Raw genomic sequence first — 21,710 nt, 5'->3', positions numbered from 1 at the left:
TTTTACTTGTGCCAATCAGCAAAAAATCTATTGGAATATACCATTGGAGGAAACGAATAGGGGGGGGGGGGGGGGGGGGGGCAGAAATCTAATTGAGTAAAGCTATCGGGCGTTACAAATATGTGCAGGTTAGCAGAGAGATATGATTTTTGAGCAGTAGTTATATCCAATCAGTTTGTTGTCGATCTTATCATTGGATACATGTCAAAAAAAAGGACTGTCGATAGAAAGATACGCATTTTCACAACAAATTTTCACAACATTTTCAAATCAATTCGCATGTACACAAAGTTTTTTAGAGTGCACAAAATGATTTAGGCAGCGACTTGTTGCCCAACATTGTTTCGAACAATCAGAAAAACCTGAACACCATTGCAGCCGTTAGAACGAATTCAAAAATCAAATCAAATAGTGCATAAAATATTGTTATTCATTATTCACTTTGCCGAGTGCCAGAGAAATTATTTCCATTTTTCAATAAGCATCCGAGGCAATTCTCGTTCGCTTGACCGTTGCCACTTGTCAAAAAAAGTTTTCATTCTATACGGATGTTTTGAGGACTAGTTGTAGCGATTCGCTGAAAGTGACGACAAAACGGTAATTTCATGCGTTGTATAAACAGGAATTTTACATAAATGGGAATAGAAGGATAGGAAAATGTATCAAGAACTTTATCAAGAGCCGCGGTAGTGGTTGTTCTCAACTTCCCAAACGACATACTTCATCTGAAGACATGTCTTGAACATGACATTCATTTTTTTAACACGTGGTAACTGTTCCAGCGCCACATATATAACTCGTGTTACAGCACATTTTTTTCTCATCTTTGTAAAAAACTTATACACTTATTCTTGCTCGCGACTCCTTTCTGCACTTCTCTCTCTCTCCCCCTTTACTTTTATCCCTGTGAAAGCGAGTTAGAAGCCAAGCGAGTCTTCTTCATTTTACGTTCTTTTTTCCCCTTCGCGACTAACACCCAAAGTGGGCATGAAATGATCGAATTTTTTTTTGGTCTGAGCGGTATCAGAGGAAAAAGTTTTAGCCTGAAGGAGACTTCCATTGGAAAACCTTTTTCGAAGCTCTCTGACGTCGATCAGACAAGTTCGAAGATAAAAGTCCAGGTGAAACGAGCTTCATACCTATGGAAAAATGTTAAACGGCACGTGCCGGAAAATCTATAATTTTTTTTATCGTTATGGATTCTGGAAAAAAATTCATCTTAAAAAACAAGTTATCTCCATTCGAAACAACACCAGCATTGATTCTGCCTTTAAATGTGCAACTGCAACTGCTGTTTCAGATATGATATCGAAATGAGCATATTTTTTATTAATTTTCCACTGCTTTTTGAAATAAACCCATCACTGTAGGACCATTTTATATATATTTATAACTATGAAGACTTATTTCCTATAATACTTCTGAAAAAAAAAAGTTTATAGACTCTCATTTTCTCCTTTAATCTCAAAGAGCATTACGCAGCTCCTATACGAATAGTAAATGAGGTTATTCGCCTTCGTTGTTTTATTGCACATATACACATATATTTTCAAATGTAATCGGAAAACAGCCGCGAGAAATATGTGTGGCTACCAACTTATGCAAATCACAGCGTGTGTACACTGCCCCGTTAATGAAAGTCATAATTAATTCATGCAATATGTAGATGCCTGCAGACCATCGGGTCTAACGTTTTCAGCTGTATACCGTAGTATAGGAGTGCCTGAAGAGCAAGCCCATGAATAGCTGAAAATCTATATAGGATGTTATTTGTCATAATTATCTCATATAGCATATTTATACGTCAAATAACACATAACCAGGCACGCATTAAATAAAGTTTAAATAAACTTATAGCAAAATTCCGAACGTATGGGATTTTGAAGCGCCATTATTAAGGAATTCTCAAAAATTCAAAATGGTGGGAATAAAAATTGTTGGTTTTATGCTGTTTGCCGTTTTCTCAAATCGTGCTCCGGGAAAAACGCGTTCGAAGTTTTAAAACGTGGTTGGGAGCAGCCCGTCACGCTCATCAAGGTGAAGTCCAAAAAAAATCGTACAAATGATAATTTAAATGTTTCTATCTCAACGAGGGAAGTGGCACTGCGAACGTTGGCTGATTATTCTGGTCGATTGGGATGCAATTTCGGAGAACCAGAAAGTACCGAAATTCTGAATCGATACAGTGTGTCACGAGGTGGAAAAATTCCGAGGCAGGTTTTCGAAAAGCATTTCATTTAACTTTTAAAACGAAGTTGAGCTTTTTCCGATAGTCCAATTAATTCCACTCGAGAAAACTTTGGCAAAAATCGAACAAAAAATATAAAGTAACGCCGTGGGTCGGAAGCTGTCGCGAAATCTATTATCGAAAAACGAAAAGCACGACAGTTACACGCAGGATGAAGAGAAAACCAGAGTTATCGAGCGTTCCACTCGTTGCGAAATAGTTCTAGGCACTGAAAAGGATTCCGAAAGCTTTTCCCGCAATGAATTTTCAACGCACGCGTGTATTCCGACCAACAGGTATAACTGTTTTTTCCGTTTTTAAAACTTTTCAGTTTTTTCCATGATGACTCAGCTCAGAATTCGGAATGATTTGAGGATACAAGGATTCGCCATGTCCTTAAAATACACCCCTTCTTATTCGAACTTCCAGAATTACTTTTACATTGAGCAACTCCTTGGAATTGTAAATGCCTTTTTCAAGATATCTCGTATACGCATATTTGCACTAAATATTGAACTGAATTGTACAAATAGCATTTTACATTCTCTTCGTTCACCCAGAAACAATCTCCGCTGTATACGTCCGGTAGAAATTCTCCCAGAATATCACGCATCGATTCAATTCACAGCGTTCTTCCGCTATTCGAAGCTATCCGAGAGCGAAACATCACCGCACGTGCGAGTTGAACTCTATCCACGCACATTTTATCCCGCCACGAACGAGAATCGATTCCAATCCACGGTGTGACGTGCGCTTATGATGTGCATATCACAGCTCTCCCTTCTTCTCTCTCGAACATTTCATGTCCGTGGAGTATAAATTGTGGTCGCTGAATCTATGAAGCTAATGAAAGGGCAACTCGTTAAAAGTGCATTACCATTTTAAGTGAATCTCCCATACGAAAGTCACATTTTTCATAATTATTCTTGGTAATTTTCATGAAAATGAAATTCTCACATAAATATAGAGCCTCAATCTCATCTGAGTTTTCATATCTCATATAATTGATGCAAAGAGACTCCTTCTTTTTACTGCAAAAAGAGCTCGTTTGGGCAGCTTGGAGCAGTTGAAAAAAAACCTTGTTTTTATTCATTACCGCCCTGTTTTGCATCCCCTTCTAGTTGCGTTATACGCAAACTCCCATTCCATGGTCATCTCTATAAGATGCCTGAATTTTCCCAAGATTCGTCGAATCACCATGAGAAGTGAAATTCTCAGTGAAATGAAAATACCAACATATTCCGTAGCTTAAATAATCCAATCTGTAAAACAGCCATATTTGAAGCAAAGATTTATTATTTCTTAAAACATCTGAAGGTTATATTAGGCCATAAAAAATATTCAGGTGGGAGTATGATCATTAATTAATTTGAGGGATGGATTGGTGTGGCGTCTATTGAGTTCAAATGCAGTTCGATGACAGCTTCGAGTGAGCAATTTGCGCGCCACAGACTCCAACGGCTCCATCTCCGAGCTCACGGGATCGCGAATAAATGTGAAAAACTTTTACGTAAACGTGTGACGAGGCTGTGAAAAATGGCCACTAATTGGCCACGAATAATGTATCGGGATGAACTCTGATTCGGAGCAAAATGAAAGAGCAGTCGAAAGAGGAGCGAGCCAACGCCCTCAAACGGAAGGAAAATTTCAGGGGTTTTTCGCCCAAGGGGAGCGAAGATGTTAGTGCTGGGAAAAGGGCAACGGGTGAAAGAGATCAGGAGAGAGTAAAAAAGAAGAGAGGAGAAAGTCCGATGACCGGCTGGGAGATTTTATGTAACGAGCGTTTCTCAGGGATCCACATTTTATCGATCTGGGGAATCCCAGGTTTTCTTCCTCCAATCCATACTCAATTATTCTTCATATTTCCTTCCTCCTTACCATTTTTTCTGCGTATTTTTTTCTTCGGTGGGTCGACGCAACCTTTCTTATTCTTTGAAAAATATGAAAGATCGGGAAGAAATTTTTGACGTTTTAGTGTTGAGTTTGTTTCTAGATTTGCATATACGAAACGCGTCTTTTCAAAATCCTTCTCGCCAAAAATCGGTCAGAAACGACGCGTGTTTTGAAAATCGGGCCAGTAGTGAAAATATTCATTAAAGTTTGGCAGATTTTGTCTTTTACATTTTCGTATAATCGAAGTATGTACTTGGTAAAAAAAATTTTCCAGAGTATTGAAAAAGTCCCATAAAAACTGCACTATTTAACATGCTTTAATCAATAAATTTAATCAATATTTCGTTCACCCCCAAATGCTGTACAAGGTCCATTGTAATTAGGATTGTAATTGTAATTGTAATTTTATGTTTCCCTGGCCATCGTCATGTCCATTCAATTCAATGATACTAGCAATTTTAAGATAAAAATTGATCGCTAATTATGAATTTTCATTTCGCAAAACAGTCGTGTCGTGAAAATGGGATCTTTTAAAATGAACTACTATTGATTTTGTTCAGAATCTTCGTTCATTCATTATATCTGAGAGTTTAGAAGCAGAAAAGATTTAAATCGAGGATTAAAAAAAGTTATTCCTGCTTACCGGGAAGCCAGCGCTCTGAGAATTATCTTGAATTATTAACAAAAAATATGAGGCTCGAAATCTTCGATAAGCCGTGTTGCTATCAACAGACGTGCGTGACTTGTAAAAACTCAAAGTAACAAGAGTGCACTTGACATTTTTCTTTATCTAATCGAAGCAGTGGTCACAGTAAATAGAAGAAATGGCACATCAGCGAAGGAAAGAAAACAAAGAATTTTGTAATTAGTCAGTGAGCTGTGATTTTTTAATGCATCCCGAGAAATAGTAGGTCGTCATTCGATAATACGAGCGACTGAAAAACACTTGGATAGCTGGTGATTTTAAACTTGCATCGATAAGAGCTACGACGCCTCCCACTCCGACGGACTGAGCTCTGAACGCGGCTCTCCCACCACTCCAAGTTGCGTACTCAGTGCCGCGTGACCATTCCACCAAAATAGAGATTGCTTTCTCCCCCCGTAAAAGTTGGAAACTGTTGCAGCGTGATAAATATTTCACACAGTCGAAATACTCTGAATCCGGATTAAAATGGAAATTTTATGCAATCACGAACGAGGCGATTGTGCAATGTGGATTTTTACCGACATTCTAGCTCAAGTGTACTTCAACGCGACGGGGGGTCGCTGCTGTTTAGAAAAGATAAACCGCAATACATAGAATTGGGTGCTACCACGGCGGAGCGTTGCGATGCATCTATAAACGATTTAAGTCTTCGAGACTTATGCTTGGCACGAGAGATTTTCGCTTTTTTGTTTATTTTTTTACGGTATTAAAGTGATGGGCTGGAATTACATTTCCTCAAAATGAAAATCCGTTCCATGGAAAATTCTATGCTAGCTTTGTCATTCACGCATCATTTGCGGACATCAATTTTTTTTACGGGTTAAAAAAAATGAACATTAAAAAGTGTTCGAACCAGTTTCGACGTATCGAATGACCTGAAGTTTTTAAATAATAGGAAACCCAGCTCACACATTAAATGGATTTATAAAATTCACATGAATATTAATAGCTTTGGGATTTTTACACAACAGGTATAACTTTAACAATATACGCCGCGTTAAACCTGCTGATTTTTCACCCCATCCCAGCAGACTAGAGAAGAGAGTCAAGTCATTCAGAAAATGAGGGAAAACGTGTTTGGCTTAATCGAAGCCCAGCGGTTACGTTCGTCCCCCGCTGTGCGGACGTGCAATGTTCTGTAATAAATAGCTGCATACATTTAGCTAGTACGATGTAGACCGGAGATATTTTTGAAATGGGGACGAGGACGAATGAAAGAAGACAATCGACAAAAGAAAGAGCCACTGGAAGAAAGCAGGAGTAAAGTCAATGAACATGTCATGGCAAGCTGATTTTAGGATTTATCCGCTTAAGGTCCTTCCGCATGACCGTAATTTTTGGTGGCGCGCAAATTGGGGCACTCGAAATTTGGACTAATTTCCAACCTTTGAGAAGTCCCTGTTAAGTGGGAAAAGCTTCTGCTTCTGCCATTTTTCCAACTTCTACAGTTAATATCTCTTTCGAGCACTCGATAATAACCCTTTATTTTTATCTTCGCTATGTCTTCACTTTGTATCAGGAATTCAGAATTATTTAGCATATGAATTGTTGAATAGAAATGTGCTGATGATGGAATCCCCATAAGCTCTCTTGTAAATTTTACGATGTTTGGAGTTTTTATTCTTTATTAAATGTTCGATAACCTGAGCTGAAATTTCGCCAATATATCCGCATGCACTTTTACTTTACTGTTATTGAAAATCAGTTATTTGTAGAGTACTCGGGTTCGTGAACGAATACCTCAAATAATGTAATAAGTGCATTTCGTTTTTTATAATGTTGCTACTATTCAGGTTATTTTAGCAAATATTTTCGTAGTAAGGATTTTCTGATTCCTTGCTTTTACCAGACAGTTTCAGAGACACCTTTTCTCGGGTCATCAATGTATTCCGCCTCGCTTGTTATATACCCACCAGGCGTGTAATGAGAGCTCGACGTTCACATCCGGCCTTCTCTCTCGTTCTTTCAGTCTCCTTCTCTCTCTCTTTTGCCTAGCCCTCTTTGAAGTAGTTCTCATTCCGTGTACCTTCTCCTTTTACATTTACGATTCTCGTCATTCAGCTTCCCAGGCGCAATTGCATCCTTCCGTGATATCTTCGCAAAATATATATGTCGTCGAGTCGATTTAACCTCAATGATCCACTCCACGACACAAGGGTCGACGCGATCCAAAATTCGAATCTACTTGTTATAGAAAATGAACAAAATTAAGCTGATAATCTTCCTTCCTAGGTCTCTCAGATGAAAATAGCGTTTTTATTGAAATTTGAAATAGATTCAAGCGTCGAAAAGCTCGCTGTGATTCTTCCAAATTTTGATGAAGAGTCAGTGTCATTTTCAGTATCAGCGAGACAACAGTTGCAAAATCGTGGAGTTTTTTATCCGAAAGTATTACTCGATATCAAACCTAGGGAAAAAATTTTGGGACAGGTACACTGATGGTTCCTTGTTTCCTGACCATATCACGAAAAGTGTAGAAAAAATACCATAAAAAAAATTATGATACCAACTGTAAATAATTTCAACAGAACAATTGGAAAAAAATTTCACAAACTCTTGAAGAAAACATCACATTTAAAAAAATACAAATCTGCAATTCTTTTGTAAAGTGAAAAAAATTCTAATGAAACATGAGAAATAAAAAACCGCAATATCGCGCGTGAAAACATTTTGAAAAACGGTGCCCCATTCTTCTTATCTTATTCTAACAACTAACTCATTTTCAAATGCCAATTTTACCCCCACCACCGCGAATCGTTTTATTCAGAGAAATTCAGAGAAAGTATAGTCTCGGGCAGACGACAGGGCTGTCAATGTACTTGTCCCGAGACTCTACCGAGTCTCTTGAGATCAAGAGCAATCAATTGGAGACACGATTATCAGCATCGAAAGAATGTGTTTCTCTGGCACTGATTACAAATTAGAAAAATGCACCGGCAGATATCGCGATTATCATAACAGATACTCAGATAATCACTGATTCATCATCTATTTTTTGGGAGAATCATCAATGCCACTACGGTACATATTAATGGAAACTTATTTTCCCCCGGTGTTTATCAACGTGGCGTGTAATAACCTAAATTGTATATAAAGGTTGTCTCAGAACTGCGGGAGAGTCTGTACGAATGGACGTAAAAATATACATTGACACGGTTGTATGTGCGTATACGGAGAAAGGGAGATTACCTGAATTTTTTGTCTCCGCAGTGTAATCGTATATTACGTAATCTGGCATTGATTACCAAGCGTATTGATGTTCCACGTATGTTTATCAATATCAACAATATATGTGCACATTTATTTGCTACCATCATTACGACATTACCAAGGTCCTCGCTCGTTTTATTTTCCGTTAGTGCGCTGCTAGCAGCCCGTATGTTATCTGAGCAAGTTCAAAGAAGGTGCAAATCAACTGGTTCGTAGCAGTGGATGAATCCTCAGGTTCGATATCGAAATCCACTCTTCGAAAGAAAACATATTTTTTTTTGTCACGTGAGATGCTCGATCATCACGCACATCATTTTTTTATCCAAATTTACCATCGCACTTTTCCCAGGAAGTACAAAGTTACTTTTATTGTTTGCTTGAGTTTTAGCTGCCGTCGCAAACTCATTGGACAATGAAATTTTCTACTGTTGAAAGTAACGAAAAGTATTAATTCCTGTAACGCGCTGTAAATTTTAAAGATTTTAAAAATTTTTAAGAAATTTTAAATACTCCGGTAAAAGTTCCTACTTGGAACGATAAATATTATTTAATTTATGGGAAAATTCAATTTTTCTCACATAACAACATCTTGAATTCCAGCTTGTCACCGCACTATCCTTACTCACGGTAATTTTTCAAATTCAATTCTCTCCGTGTGATCAAACAAAGACGAGTAATTGATTGATTCAACTGGACTGTGATGTATCTAATGCTAGGAAAAAATCTCACCCGCGACCTTAGTAGTATTTATGAATATGAATTTACAGTCGAGTTCGTAACTTACGTTAGCTTCATGAACCAATGTTGGTTTACCTTAAAGAAAAATAATCTTCTGCTCCGTGAGTCTTAGACTGAAAACTCTCTGCGAGCATTGTCCTCAAACAATGTGATTATTTCAAATTTCACTTATAAATACCAATAATAATGGCCTACGGACAGGTGAATTCGAAATATCTGAGGTTCGATGTACTCACTGTATACTGAGATCTCGTTAATCGGTCATTGGAATATCGCGCGTTTCTCTGTGATAATCATTCGAGCTCTTGACCACCAATGTTGGAGATTAGTTCAAATTTAACGAGGACTAGCAACATGTGTGAATGGTAGAAATTTTGATGAAAGCGAAACTCAAGGAAAATTATTTTTATTCATATGTCAAAAAACATTGCCTTATTAACTACACAGCAATAAAAAAAACCTTATTTTTTAAAATAATTTTCATAGAAACTCTGGTCGAATATATGCCAAAAAACTTCACTTTTAGACGCAATGTTGATACTGTGAAAATCATTTAGCTGGCTAGTATGAATAATACTCGTTCGATGAGTGATTCACACGCGAAAACTAGTTTGAGAAGTTTCTTTCAAAATAACCATCACTTAAACACGACACGTTAATTTGTTATTAAAAACGAACGAGCGAAGTAAATTTCACAACCGTTCAACCTCGCCAAGAACTTAAAAAGTTTCCGATTACAGGTCACTCGAAAGAATTACTCAAAAAATAGAATTTAATCTATTGCTTTTGTCTAAAATTTAAATTAGTAGTACGTAAAACATTTGGTGATTGAGAGAAACAAATAAATATATGTAAATGAGTAAATTTACATGGTCGAAGTATGAATACTGGCATGTAATCAGCGACGAATGAAATTTTTCTGTCTTTCAGTTTTCCCACCTAATCAACAACGTTGGAGCGTCCGGAGCCCTTATCAGTTTTCGACGATATATAACTGACCGCCGGTACAAGGTTCGGCACAACATTTCGCGATCCGCGTGCGAGGAGCTCGCTGGCAGAGCTCTTTTCTTCCACTCAATATATTTATTCGACTATCAATATCCTAAACATCAATAAGTATTATTTATTTATTTATTGAATAAGTGAAAATACACGTGTATACTACAATTTAATATACATCGAAAGCGTCAATATTCGAGAATGGCGATAGTCGCGTATCGTTGGGTTACCCTTAATATTCTTTCGCACCTGTTGATTTGCGTTCATCTCTACGCCAGCTTTACCAATGCTGCTAAACTTGGGAGGTCCGCAGTTCGATCTGACCTTTGTAATAGGTAAGCTACAACACAATTAAAATACACAATTTTTCAATGCGCAATCATCATCGCGTGCTTGATGTAATGTGGCGAATAATATTTTTTCGTATTCCTTTACGAAATACATGCTCATGAATATTCGCATGCACGAGTCGTTTGATTAAGGCTTTCGACACTTAACGATTACTTTATTTTCTTCCAATTTCAAAATGTTTATCAAATATTGCTAATTCATGGCAATTGTTATTTACAAGACTCCTGACAAGCAAGTTATTTTATAATTCAATACGAAGTCGCCAATGCGTTTTAATCCCGAGCAAAGGCGATTTCACATGAAAGCTTTAATAATGGTCTGAGGCGTTTTTTTTTATGATTTTTATCCTTTTTTTTTTTTTTTAAATGACGTGTGACCGTATCCGTGCTGAGCTCAAAATTGATTGATATCTCTAGTACACCAGGCTTTCTATCTTAATGTCCACAAATCGTTGTAGATTTGAAATTTCAACCAGGAAACGCATTATGGAAAATAGTGCCCTGCGTGGAAAAACGAATCCCCACTGACCATCGACAGCCTCAATGGATCTAAATGACATGAACCATCAATTCTTATGGTCCCTTATCCCTTTTGATTTCAAGGGGATAAGAGCTTCGGCGACCCACTGGGCCGAGAGTGGCTGAAGATAAAAATTCTTGACAAATCGGGCGACGATTTCGTATGATTCGGTAGTGAAATATTGCTTCTCGCTGAATAATAATGACTCGAGGTCATCGGTAGATCCACATCCATTAAACCGTGAATATTCGGCATGAAAATTAGTTAGAAAAAAAATATTCATACCGGCCTGATCATTTATCCGGTCAAGTTGAAACTGAATGCACTAAAAACGAGAGGAAAAACACGAAAATGTGACGTGAATAATGTTCGGTCGTCGATTAAATCTCACTGTTGAATTCTACTGTTTGTGTAGAAAATCAACCAAGATTGTCAAATCGATGAGTGCTTGTTTGAGAAATATCGTTGTCCTGCGTCAGACCAGGTTCGCACGAAAGCCAGACGGTTTGCCAGATAAATTCGTTATATTTGCTCGGACGCTCGTTGTATCGAATGTACGCGGACGAACTAATGTAAATAAGCTGATGAGCTTTACAACTTCTATATCTCGGTCTTGAACTTCGCATTACTTATCGGTTTAAATGTGGAGCGACGATTGCAGACATAATTCGTTTTCAAGTTATTGTGTCAACGACCTACCGAGTTATTATCAGCCAGAAAATACAGCACTAAAAATCGCCAAAGGACGAAAAAATGATGATATCAAGGGCAGAACAATCGTCGCTGTTTATCTTGATGTCTGCGTGCATTGCGTGTTTGGCAATGTTTCAACGTTCGCAGTCGCCCAATGCCCGATCAATGAACTGAGAGCTTTATGCAAATTTCCAATCCGTTGTCGGATAACGAAGCATTACGAGAAGGCACGATGAAACGGTACTTCAGCGACCGAAATTCCTGTCGATCCTGTTCCGTGGTCCGCTGCTGGCAAACCGGGCTCAAACTGAGCCGACGATCATCTATGAATAGGAAAAGACTTGCGAGGCTGCGCGACCGTCGTTCGACCTTTTTTCCTCACGCTTGAGCGACAGAAATCGTAGATTTGTATCGTTGTAAATGATTTTTTATACGTTCGTTATGTTTCCAAGTTTGTTAGTGGCGATGCAATTTGAAAGGTTGCTCTCATACGAAGAATATCAATTTGTGCATTCGATCTGCTCGGCAGAGCAACAACTAGGACAGTTGATTGGAAAAACCCGGGTTCCCTAGAGACCCAAACCGATGAGACACGATACTCACTAAGCGGAACACGGAAAAACAATCAAAAGCCACAAACATAGGAAAAATAGAGCGAAAAATCGTTAGAGAAGCGAATAAAAAGAGACGTAGATTCAAAAAGTGATGGCCCAACATCGGTTTTCGACTGGCGTGGAACATTGAAAATATGGTTATGCCATCACTCCTCGACAATGCTCGTCATTGCCTTTGACCTTGTACAAACGCCAAATGCACGCTGGAATCACAATCGGTACATCAATTTCAAAGCGAGCTACTCGATTCTAAATGTACCAATGCAGACGTGAATTGGGAGTCGTTGAAAAGACAAACGCATGAATTCAAAGATAATAAACACAATTGTAACAGTCCCGGAGCAAATATAGATTGGAAAGAAGCAAAATGGGGAATAATTAAACCTCCGTTCAACTGCACAGAGAGGAAATGCAAACACACTCATTATTACCGTGATCCCGAATCGATGATTCTCTATTTTCAGCTGTACAAAAGCTTCTAATTTTAAAACAGTGTCTGCTTAGTATTACCATAATACTTTCAGAATAATTGTCGGTCCACGAAACTTTCAAATTTGTTGAATAAATCGATTAAATTTTGAATCATATTGAATTTATAATATTTTGCGTTTTCATGGAAGAATGTGATAAAATCGGCGTATTCAGTTTGAAGAAAAAACTAACTTTATATAATCATAATCGAATTGCCAATTATGCTTAAAATTTCAAGTGGGTCGATCTGAGAGAGTCAAGAATTATAAAGGATTTTTTTCTCCTTGTGCAGAATTTTTATTCCTTTTTTATTGCGACTTTTCATCGCTGAAGGAATAGGTCAAATGGTGTCAAAAGATGGCCCAATCTGTACGTTTTCTCTCCTTGCTCTATATAGGTATTGACACGGAGAGAGCTAGTAAAGTTCATGAAGATCGTCGACCCGACTTCAGGCAGACATCGTCACGTCTGTCCGTAAAATCATTTCCACTTTTCCACTTCTTTTTCGCGATATAATCTCGTCTCAGTATCTTTTACACTGTATCGTCTGTCCGCAGCCAGTAATAAAAAAATCTTATTCCCTCGTCCAAATCGTTTATCAACTTTTCAGATATTACTTTTGGCATGAAAATTCCAGGAAAAAAATTCATTACGGTCGTTATTAATTGCATATGTTAATTACTTCAACGTCTTATGACCCCGTCGTCTGCTGGTATAACTATTTGTAGATATGGTCGATGCAATTCGTGCCCTCAAATATTTCCGATTCAGGATTTTTTCTACGCGAATAGATTGTTGATCTTAAGGTCGTTCGGTAAAATCGATATTTCAGTATTTCAACCTGAGTAATATTTAGTCTTCGTTGATATATTTTCAAAATTGTGAATATTCACCACAGTACTGCTGATTGCAGTAATTTATAAACCGAAAGAGTGATTGTCTAATTTTTTACATTCTATTTTTCGACGTAAACGTGCTTCGAACCTTGTAGTTTCTACTTTATTTATTTTCGACGTTCAAAGCTCTAGTCGAATTGATCTATCTCCATATTATCAAGTTTATAAACTCGAGATTTAACCTGCTCGAAATTTTATTCATTCTAACATTTTATCCCCACCCAATAGTTCGAATATGTGTATGAGTCCAGGCTTTTGAAAAAATATGAAAAATAGACATCCACGATTGAGCAAACATTTCCATTCATACGAGAATTCGATCGAGAATTCATAACTCGAGGGAAAAATTCAGTAAAAAACTGGACACGAAACCGTGGCCAAAACGCATTTTCTATTGTCACTACCATTATTAAGTACAGCAATGAATTCGTGGCGAAAGATCGTGAGAAATGTGTCACCGATATTGAAAAATTGACGTTTGGTGAGCGATGAGTATCAAACATGGCGTTCTGCATTGAGCGGTTTTGTCGGTTTAAAAGAAAACCAATCATTCATAAGCGAAAATGTTCAATGTAAAGTATGTCACATAAAATTCATTCACGACGACCGAGCAAATATTGTGAGGCTTCTTTTTTCATGATTTTTCATTCCCCTTATTTTTCGTTGCACCAGCATAGAAATCGACGCTCTCGGCATAATAAAGCTGAGAGATAATTGAAAAACAAAAATATTGCATCGACGTTCGCGCGAACGCTAAAAGCACGGAGTCCGATTTTGGAAGAGTGCTTTTTCGGCCAATACTAACAACCCTTTCGTCCAATCGAAAAAAAAATATCGACTGTTTTCGCATCAGCGTAATATGGAAATGTACTTTCCATTTCATCCGATTAGGCTTTCGAGTGAGCTACGGGCGGTTGATTCCGCGCAGAAAATCCTGTATCCGATGTGCGCAGTTACCTCGTGGTAATTTGCTTCATGAAAAAGGTGGTGTTCCGCGCTCGAGGGACAAATGAAAACGCAGGTCTAATGATTTCCCGATACAAGCGATCGCCGACCGTTTCCGCGCTGCGCAGTCCTTTGCCGAACTCCTATTTTCCACTGGTACGAACAACTATTATTGCTGCTGCCATAGAAACCAGCAGTGTCCCGAGTGAGTGGTTCCGTCGGTGAATTTTCGCTTCGACAACTCGAACCAACCACTTTCTCCATCATTTCTCCTCCCTCTTTTCGTTCAATCTCGAGGGAATCCTCGGTCTTTCATAGCAGAAACCGATTTTTTCTCTTTTCCTCTCCCACTCTCTGACTGTTCTCTCAGGATCGAAAAAGCCATTAGATAAAAAGATCGATGTGCACATACGCGTATGAATACATGTATACATACGAATAAATGCAGAGGGGAACTTTCAAAAGTTTGAAATGTCAGTGTGTTCAATACTTTGATATATTACTCCCAATTTAACTCCTTTGAAAGTCCGATACTGTTTTAAAAACACATTTTCCATTCATTTCACATCCCTGCACGTTTGCGAAATAACTTACGCATGAACGAATACATCTCCAACGTTTTGGTGACTTTTCCATTCCTGGAGAACCAAGTTTATCGAACTATCGTTTCATCGATAAAATGACGTCGCGAAAACGTCTCATTTCAATATTTCATTTATTGTCGTTGGCCATCCTTCGCATATATCGACTACGTTGATATATCATTTTCGTGCGTGTACGTCGGGGTATTCATAAATCGAAAATTCTCAATTCCTTTAAACGTAGGAATACTATTTTTTTCCAATTACTTAAATACGGATCGAGAGTACCTATGGGGCCCTTTCCACATGGCTGAAAAACTACGTACGAATATGTTTCGGATGTTTTATTACGCCCATCAATAAAATATCGTATATTAGTGCATACACGGCCACCATATTCTTTCCAATATCCCATAAATTTCGATTTCGACTGGGCGTGATAAATTATAAGGTTTTCTTCGAGTGCTGAAAATCGTTCTTCTGTTTTTTTTTTCCCCATTTGAATATTATCAGAGTAAAAAATGAAACAAATGTGCACGTTGCGAAGCAGTTTCTCTTCTTCCGTTTGATGAGTATTATCCGCTCACTCAATCCACGTTGACGTTTATTTTTCCAAAACTTTCCACCGCAATAATGGCACCAATATCTTTAGTTCCGTTGCTGTGACGGACACCACGAAGCCTGATTTGTCCTTAATTTTTCTTTGCACTATTTTTTGTCTGTTTTTTCGGATGTACTTTCGTCCTGGCTCTATGTCAGATCTGCCGTTCTATTTCAACGTTTTTTCGTCTCCATCCGCCTTTTCCCATTGCGTATTCTTTCCTGGGAATACAGGAATATATTCTTCTACTTAAAAGATTATCCGGCTATGGGAAAGTCCAACGATTTTCACACAGTATTTTTTGGCTTTTCTTTCAACTTCCTAAATGATGTAAAAATGCTGGTACTCGAATTCCTATATGGCCTCTAATCCCTGAAATATGACTCCATTTCATATTAGACGCGCGCCTCCCGACGGAGCGTACTTGCCTCCAAAACCGCTGCTTTCATCCAAACTATTTCGTCGAGTTTTCCGAGCAGCTCGGTCCTTCTCGTCATTAGTTTTTCACCGCAACCGTTAAGTATAACGATTGGCCATGCTTTTTTCCAACCCCCCGATACAACATTTTTATTTTCATACAACCCGATGGCCTCACGAATAACTGTACTCACTTTTCCATCGATTAATCTCCACTCTCGCGGTAATCCAGTATCATAACACTTGAGCACTGACGTCATACACGCTGATGAGGTGCAAGTGTGTACGCATGCATGAGAGAGAATTTTATCAATGTCTGGAACAACACTCGCCGCGTTTTACACGTACTTTCAATTCATCTCGATATACCCGAGGGAGTGACTAAAAAAATGTATAAAAACATGATGTGCCCGGCCGTAGACTGAAAATTCATGGGCCGTGATGAAACTAAGTTTACGAGACGGAAAAACTCGAATTTAATTTCACCAAACTATTGTTTGTGTTGACGAACCGTTTTTGTCTTTCGAAAATTCAAATATTCGTCAACCGGTCTTAAGCACTCAATTTCATTTGAGATTGACATTCGTCGTTGATAACACGACTCTACAAAAAAAAATTTGTTTGTCCTAAAGTTCATTTCATGATTTTTTGGTCAATTATGCACGAAAATGAAGCAAAAATAGCCTTGCTTCATGTAAAGTTTGTTTTTATGATAATTATACCGATAATATGCTCATTTTCATGTGTTCATAAGAATTTTAATTAATTTTCATACATTCAAAAATACCCCGCGATAAAAGTGGGGCTCTTACATTCAAACAGTGTCTCTAGATGGCTCTCGAGTGCTAAATAACAATCAGGTGTTTTGCACAAGCAGAGAGCATAGATTTACGCGGAGCAACAAGGCTCGTGTGCATTTTTTAATCATTTTCCACTTTTTTGTAAGCTAGTTCGATAGCTAAAATTAATGAAAATAATATACATTTATATTTGTATGGTTTTATACGATACTGAAATTTGCAAAGCTAGAGTCCAACAAAATTAACGAAAATAACATTTCCAATTGACCAATTTTTTATTTCACGAATCATTGAGTAACTACGAATTGCAAATTAGGCAGGCAACAGAATTCGAGAATTACTGAACTCGTTGGAGAGTTTTTTTATTATAAAACAAAAACGGAAGTCACGAGATTTCAAAAATATCGTTCAAACGTTCTCCTGGACACAAAAGCAAACTTTTTCATCCCATGTAATTTTTTTTCGCTCGAATATGATCCAATCGACTAAAATTTCATACTTAAATGTCAACGTCAAATTTTGTGTTGACCCTTCTAATCATAGTTATTTAGCTATTTCATACGTAACCTTGAGTTCATACAATTTGAGTTTTCTGACGTAATTTTCATTCAACTTTACGTAATTTTTGTTCTTTCAGTGAGATTTACTGCACAGGAGAATTGTTGAAAACCATTCAGCTGACAAGGATTTTCAACGACAGCAAAACTTTCGTTGATCATTATCAACTCAACGATCCAGCCGTTACACTTGCAAAGTGAGTCGTTTTTGTAGCAAGCTTATTTCTCTTCCTTTTCACTCCATCTGCGCCCTATCCATTAACTTTCACCCTCACATGTGACATTTTACCCAATTGGGGGAGTCGGTCCTCGACGTTGATAAAAATGGAAAACGAACCACGATGGATGCTCAGTCCCATAGAAGCAAAATTTAATTTCACCAGGGCTCAGAGCGAAAGAGAGTGCAGAGAGAATAAAGTATTTTCCAAATTGGGTCACTGTGCTCTGCCAATTTCATTCCAATTGAAACACGTCATATTTCCTATAATAGTCGGAACGGAATATTTCCAAAAATCTCATCCGTTGGACGAGCTTTCATTTTTCCTCGCACGCTGGCATTCCTCCATTGATTCCGACAAACGATTGACAGCTTGCATTCCTCAAAATTCTTTCATACTCTTTTTGATTCACTTGCACAGCGCACAGAAAAAATTCATCAGCAAATTTCCACATTTTACATTAGAATTATCGAAATTGTTATTCTAATGACAATACTTTGTAACAAAAGTATTGATCGAGTAATTTTGTATAACTAATCGTCCATTCGAGTTTGACAAAGTCGATTAAATACGTCACTGAAAGCAAATATTTAAAAATTACTTTATTCCCTCGCGTCACTCGAGCGGAAGGATCAATATCATCTATTCAGTAATGTCATGTGTATGATTAATTTATGAGCTTTTTTTACTTTCACAGTTTCAATAAATTGATGTCGGAAACCGGTGGAAAGCCTGACAGAGAACAAATAGTCAGGTACGTGAATGAAAATTTCGCGATTGAGGATGAATTGGCGAACTGGACCCTCCCGGATTGGCAAGAAAATCCAGGGATCTTGAAACGTATCGAGGACCGGGATTTCCGAAGTTGGGTCAGAGATTTGAACGAACTGTGGAAATTTTTGGCGAAAAAAATTGGACCTGAGACAATCGCCAATCCACAAAGACATAGTTTAATTCCCGTTGACAATGGCTTTATTGTGCCTGGCGGTAGATTTCAAGGTCAGTGAAAAGACGGCTCGTTATCAGATCGAAAAGCAATAAATGAATATTTTACTTCTGATAATTTGGACTGATGCAAGATTGGCTTTTAAATTGTGCACCGGAATCTCTCGTCAGTTCTGCACACAGTACGTAACCTTTTCTAAATTTACTGTTACAGAGTTCTACTATTGGGACAGCTATTGGGTAATTAAGGGTCTACTTATCTCAGGAATGAGGAGCACGCCCAGAGGAATGATCGAAAATTTCTTATCGATGGTCTCTCGCTTTGGTTTCGTCCCAAATGGTGGCAGAGTTTATTATCTCATGAGAAGTCAGCCACCGTTCCTCATCTCTATGGTAGGTATTGATGAAACGTTTAAAATAACATCGAGAGAAAACGTATTTTCCAACAGCTTCGGTGGAATTGCCTCCATCACAATTTTCATTAGATAATTCATAGTTCACCATATTTCATTCAAGTCTCGCCATTTTTTAGCGTCCTATTATTACTAAGGAAAAATGTTAGTGCTGCACCCAGATGAGTCGTAAAACTTTACGATAATGCGATACATTGCTTATGCAGTTTCCACGAACTTTACGCCCGAAAATATTATATTTCGAATACATCTTTTTTCTGCCCTGTTGCGCCGAGTGGATCATTTTTTTGCGATATTACTCTCGTGGGAAAAGTGTGCGAGGCTTTTTTACCACAGGCTAATAATGCTAGTTCGGAGTGAGCAACTTATTTGCTACCTTAGCGTTGCGTGCTTACACCTACGAACACGCAACTTACGTGCCATATAACTCTTACACCAGAGCCAGTCCAGATGGTAACGCGCGCAGTTGAATGTGCATAACGAGTGTATGGACAAATCCCTCAAGGCTCAGCGAAGAACCGAGTGTGCTATAAAAAAAAAAAAAACAAAAAAAAGGGATGTATGACAAAGAAAAAGCTCCTTAAGTCCTAAAGTTGGTACACCCGGTAGAAATCTACTATGATAGTTGGAAGGTCCAAAAATTCTTTACTCAAGACAGAGCCGATGTAGATCAAGCGTTTCCAGAAACATCCCTTAATTTGATTCCAATTTTGAATAAATATTTCGAATCATCAGTATTAAATGAGTACCTGTTTTCACAACATCTCAAAGTACCAAAATATTTGGGTGCGAAGGGTCCTGTCAATTGCACGAAAGTTGTGTTCTCTTCACAACCTGGACCTTCAAACGTCACAAATGATAAAAAATAGTGTGCTATTTTTATTTAAAACTCGTACATAATTATTGAAAAATATCCATGAGTTTGCCTTTTGCCTTTGCATATACAATATTTTGTGACGCTTCTAGTTAAAATACTGGCGTAAGTGCGTGTAACAGATGAGTATAATTTGATGATGACCTTTCTTCACCTAAGCTTTTGCAGCATACAAGAGCTGAGAGACTTAGGAATCTCATATTTCTTCTTCTTTTCACGACCCTCTCTGCACACTCACGAATCCTTGCCATGCAACAGAAGTTAACGCTTGTTTGCAAGCATAGGCTAACACCGAGCTTCTCAAAGATTTAAGGCTCGTAATGGGGTGCTTTGTATATGGGAATGCAAACATTAAAATGTATATGAAAATACTCAGATGCACATCCATGGATTACAGTCAAAAGGACTCAACTCCCATTGTGTCTCACGATGAGTTCCCGATGGTCACGACCTTCTGTTTTTAGGGATACAGCACCGATGTATGCGTAAAAGCATATAAGAATGCACGAGAAAGACTAAAAAGCATCGGTCTAACTTTTATGGAGACTCGCAACAGGGTGCTCTTTTCTTTTAACCACCATTTACACCCCATGGACATAATATATATCCATGTATGAGGTCATTCCAGGCTTCTGGATAAATTAAGACTTTTATCTATTTCCCCTGTGGTTAATACCTTCAAAATGGAGCTGGGATAAAATTATTATTATTTTTACTTTCTGCTGGGATAAGAGGTCTGAGTTATTGCCAATTAAAGAAGAAATCCCTTTGTCGGTATGCTTGAAATGAACTAGGATGAAGGGTGTAGAGGCTTCTTGGAAATATAAAGACTTTGATACACTTCCAGCTGCACTTTTCTTTCACTGTGTTCGTCGAATCGTCTCTTTTGAAGCTCGTTCTTATTTTTTCGCCGATTTGAGTTTGGATTATACACAAATTCATCATTCGTCACCGTTGTTGATTTTAATCAATGCTTCCACTTCCTCACTTCATTCAAACGAAGTAATCCGCAATTGACCCGTAGACACCACACTCCCTTCGAAGTCACACACTCACCACGCTGGTGCAAATTTGCACTTGGACTTTTCAAAACGTTTTTATTCGATTTATTGATGCACGGAATTAGTCTTACAGCGAGACTTTTTAGGGGTAACAATTCCTTAGTAATCGATTACAGTTATTAAAAAAATTGAGAAATAAAATTTTATTGTAGAAAAATGGCCAAACTGATGAAAGGAATTTTGAAATTCTGGACAGTTGAAATCGTGGGTGCAAATTTGCACCAGTGCGGTATCTACGGGTTAAAAAGAGATTTTTCGTAAATCAGTTTCGTTGTATAAATACGAGGAAATAAAACCATGGAGTGGAGCTTATGATACGGTACATTTGATAAACGGTTTATTCGTAAAACCGTAAAATTCTTGTTGGCCCTGAAAAAATAGGATTTTTCGGATGAGTAAGAGGATTGTTGCATTGTCCTGAAAAGTTTGCATGGTGAAATTCTCTTCCATCCCCTTGCACATTTCGTCCGCGTCGCACGATCTTATCTCTCGTTATCGTTTATTTTCGTTGAACGCGGCGTGATAAACTTGCAAATGTTTTTGAATATTTTTCTTAGAGCGTTAGATCCCCGGAGAGGTTTTTCAAATTTCCACTTTAATCGGATCAGTGAAAATATTGTTGCGAAATAGAAAAAGTGGAATTTTTCACAAGAACCACCTGGCAAGCCGGTATTTTTTCACAAATATGACAGTCGATTTTTCGTCTTTCTCGTTGTTTTTCGTACGAAATTAATATTCTCTGATGACTTTTGAAATTTTTTACAATGTCATCAACAACTCTGACAGACGAAACCATTCCCCAAGCTTCCATATCGACGGATGAAAAATTTAATACTTCGTTCACACCGTTGAAAAATTTCATCAAACAGAACTGCTCTTTTTCATTTCTCAAAAAAATTCAGTTCATGGAAAAAAGCTCGTGACTGGGTGAATTTCTTTTTCTTCCTTAATCCTTGTAAAAAAAAAAGAAAACCTTTCAGT

At 37.9% G+C, this 21,710-nt stretch overlaps 1 protein-coding gene across 5 annotated transcripts in view; it reads left to right on the top strand.

The window, feature by feature from the left end:
• Window positions 1–21,710, top strand: part of LOC122414369 (trehalase-like) — a 58,254-nt gene that overhangs the window by 16,606 nt on the left and 19,938 nt on the right. For 4 of the 5 annotated variants that reach the window (XR_006261754.1, XR_006261753.1, XR_006261752.1 and 1 more), the window contains exons 3-6: window positions 9,705–10,108; window positions 17,299–17,415; window positions 18,134–18,435; window positions 18,596–18,774. Coding sequence is in view for 2 of the 5 variants with exons in the window: in XM_043425585.1 (XP_043281520.1) it covers window positions 9,975–10,108; window positions 17,299–17,415; window positions 18,134–18,435; window positions 18,596–18,774 (732 nt within the window). In the remaining 3 variants the exon portion in view is untranslated. The remainder of the gene's footprint in view (window positions 1–9,704; window positions 10,109–17,298; window positions 17,416–18,133; window positions 18,436–18,595; window positions 18,775–21,710) is intronic. The other variant, XM_043425587.1, reaches the window with a different exon arrangement.

Source organism: Venturia canescens, chromosome 8 (genome assembly GCF_019457755.1).
Source record: "Venturia canescens isolate UGA chromosome 8, ASM1945775v1, whole genome shotgun sequence".
NCBI classification, from domain to species: Eukaryota; Metazoa; Arthropoda; class Insecta; order Hymenoptera; family Ichneumonidae; genus Venturia; species Venturia canescens.
Note: the sequence above shows the minus strand (reverse complement) of the source record. Positions and strands in the feature narration are given on the sequence as shown.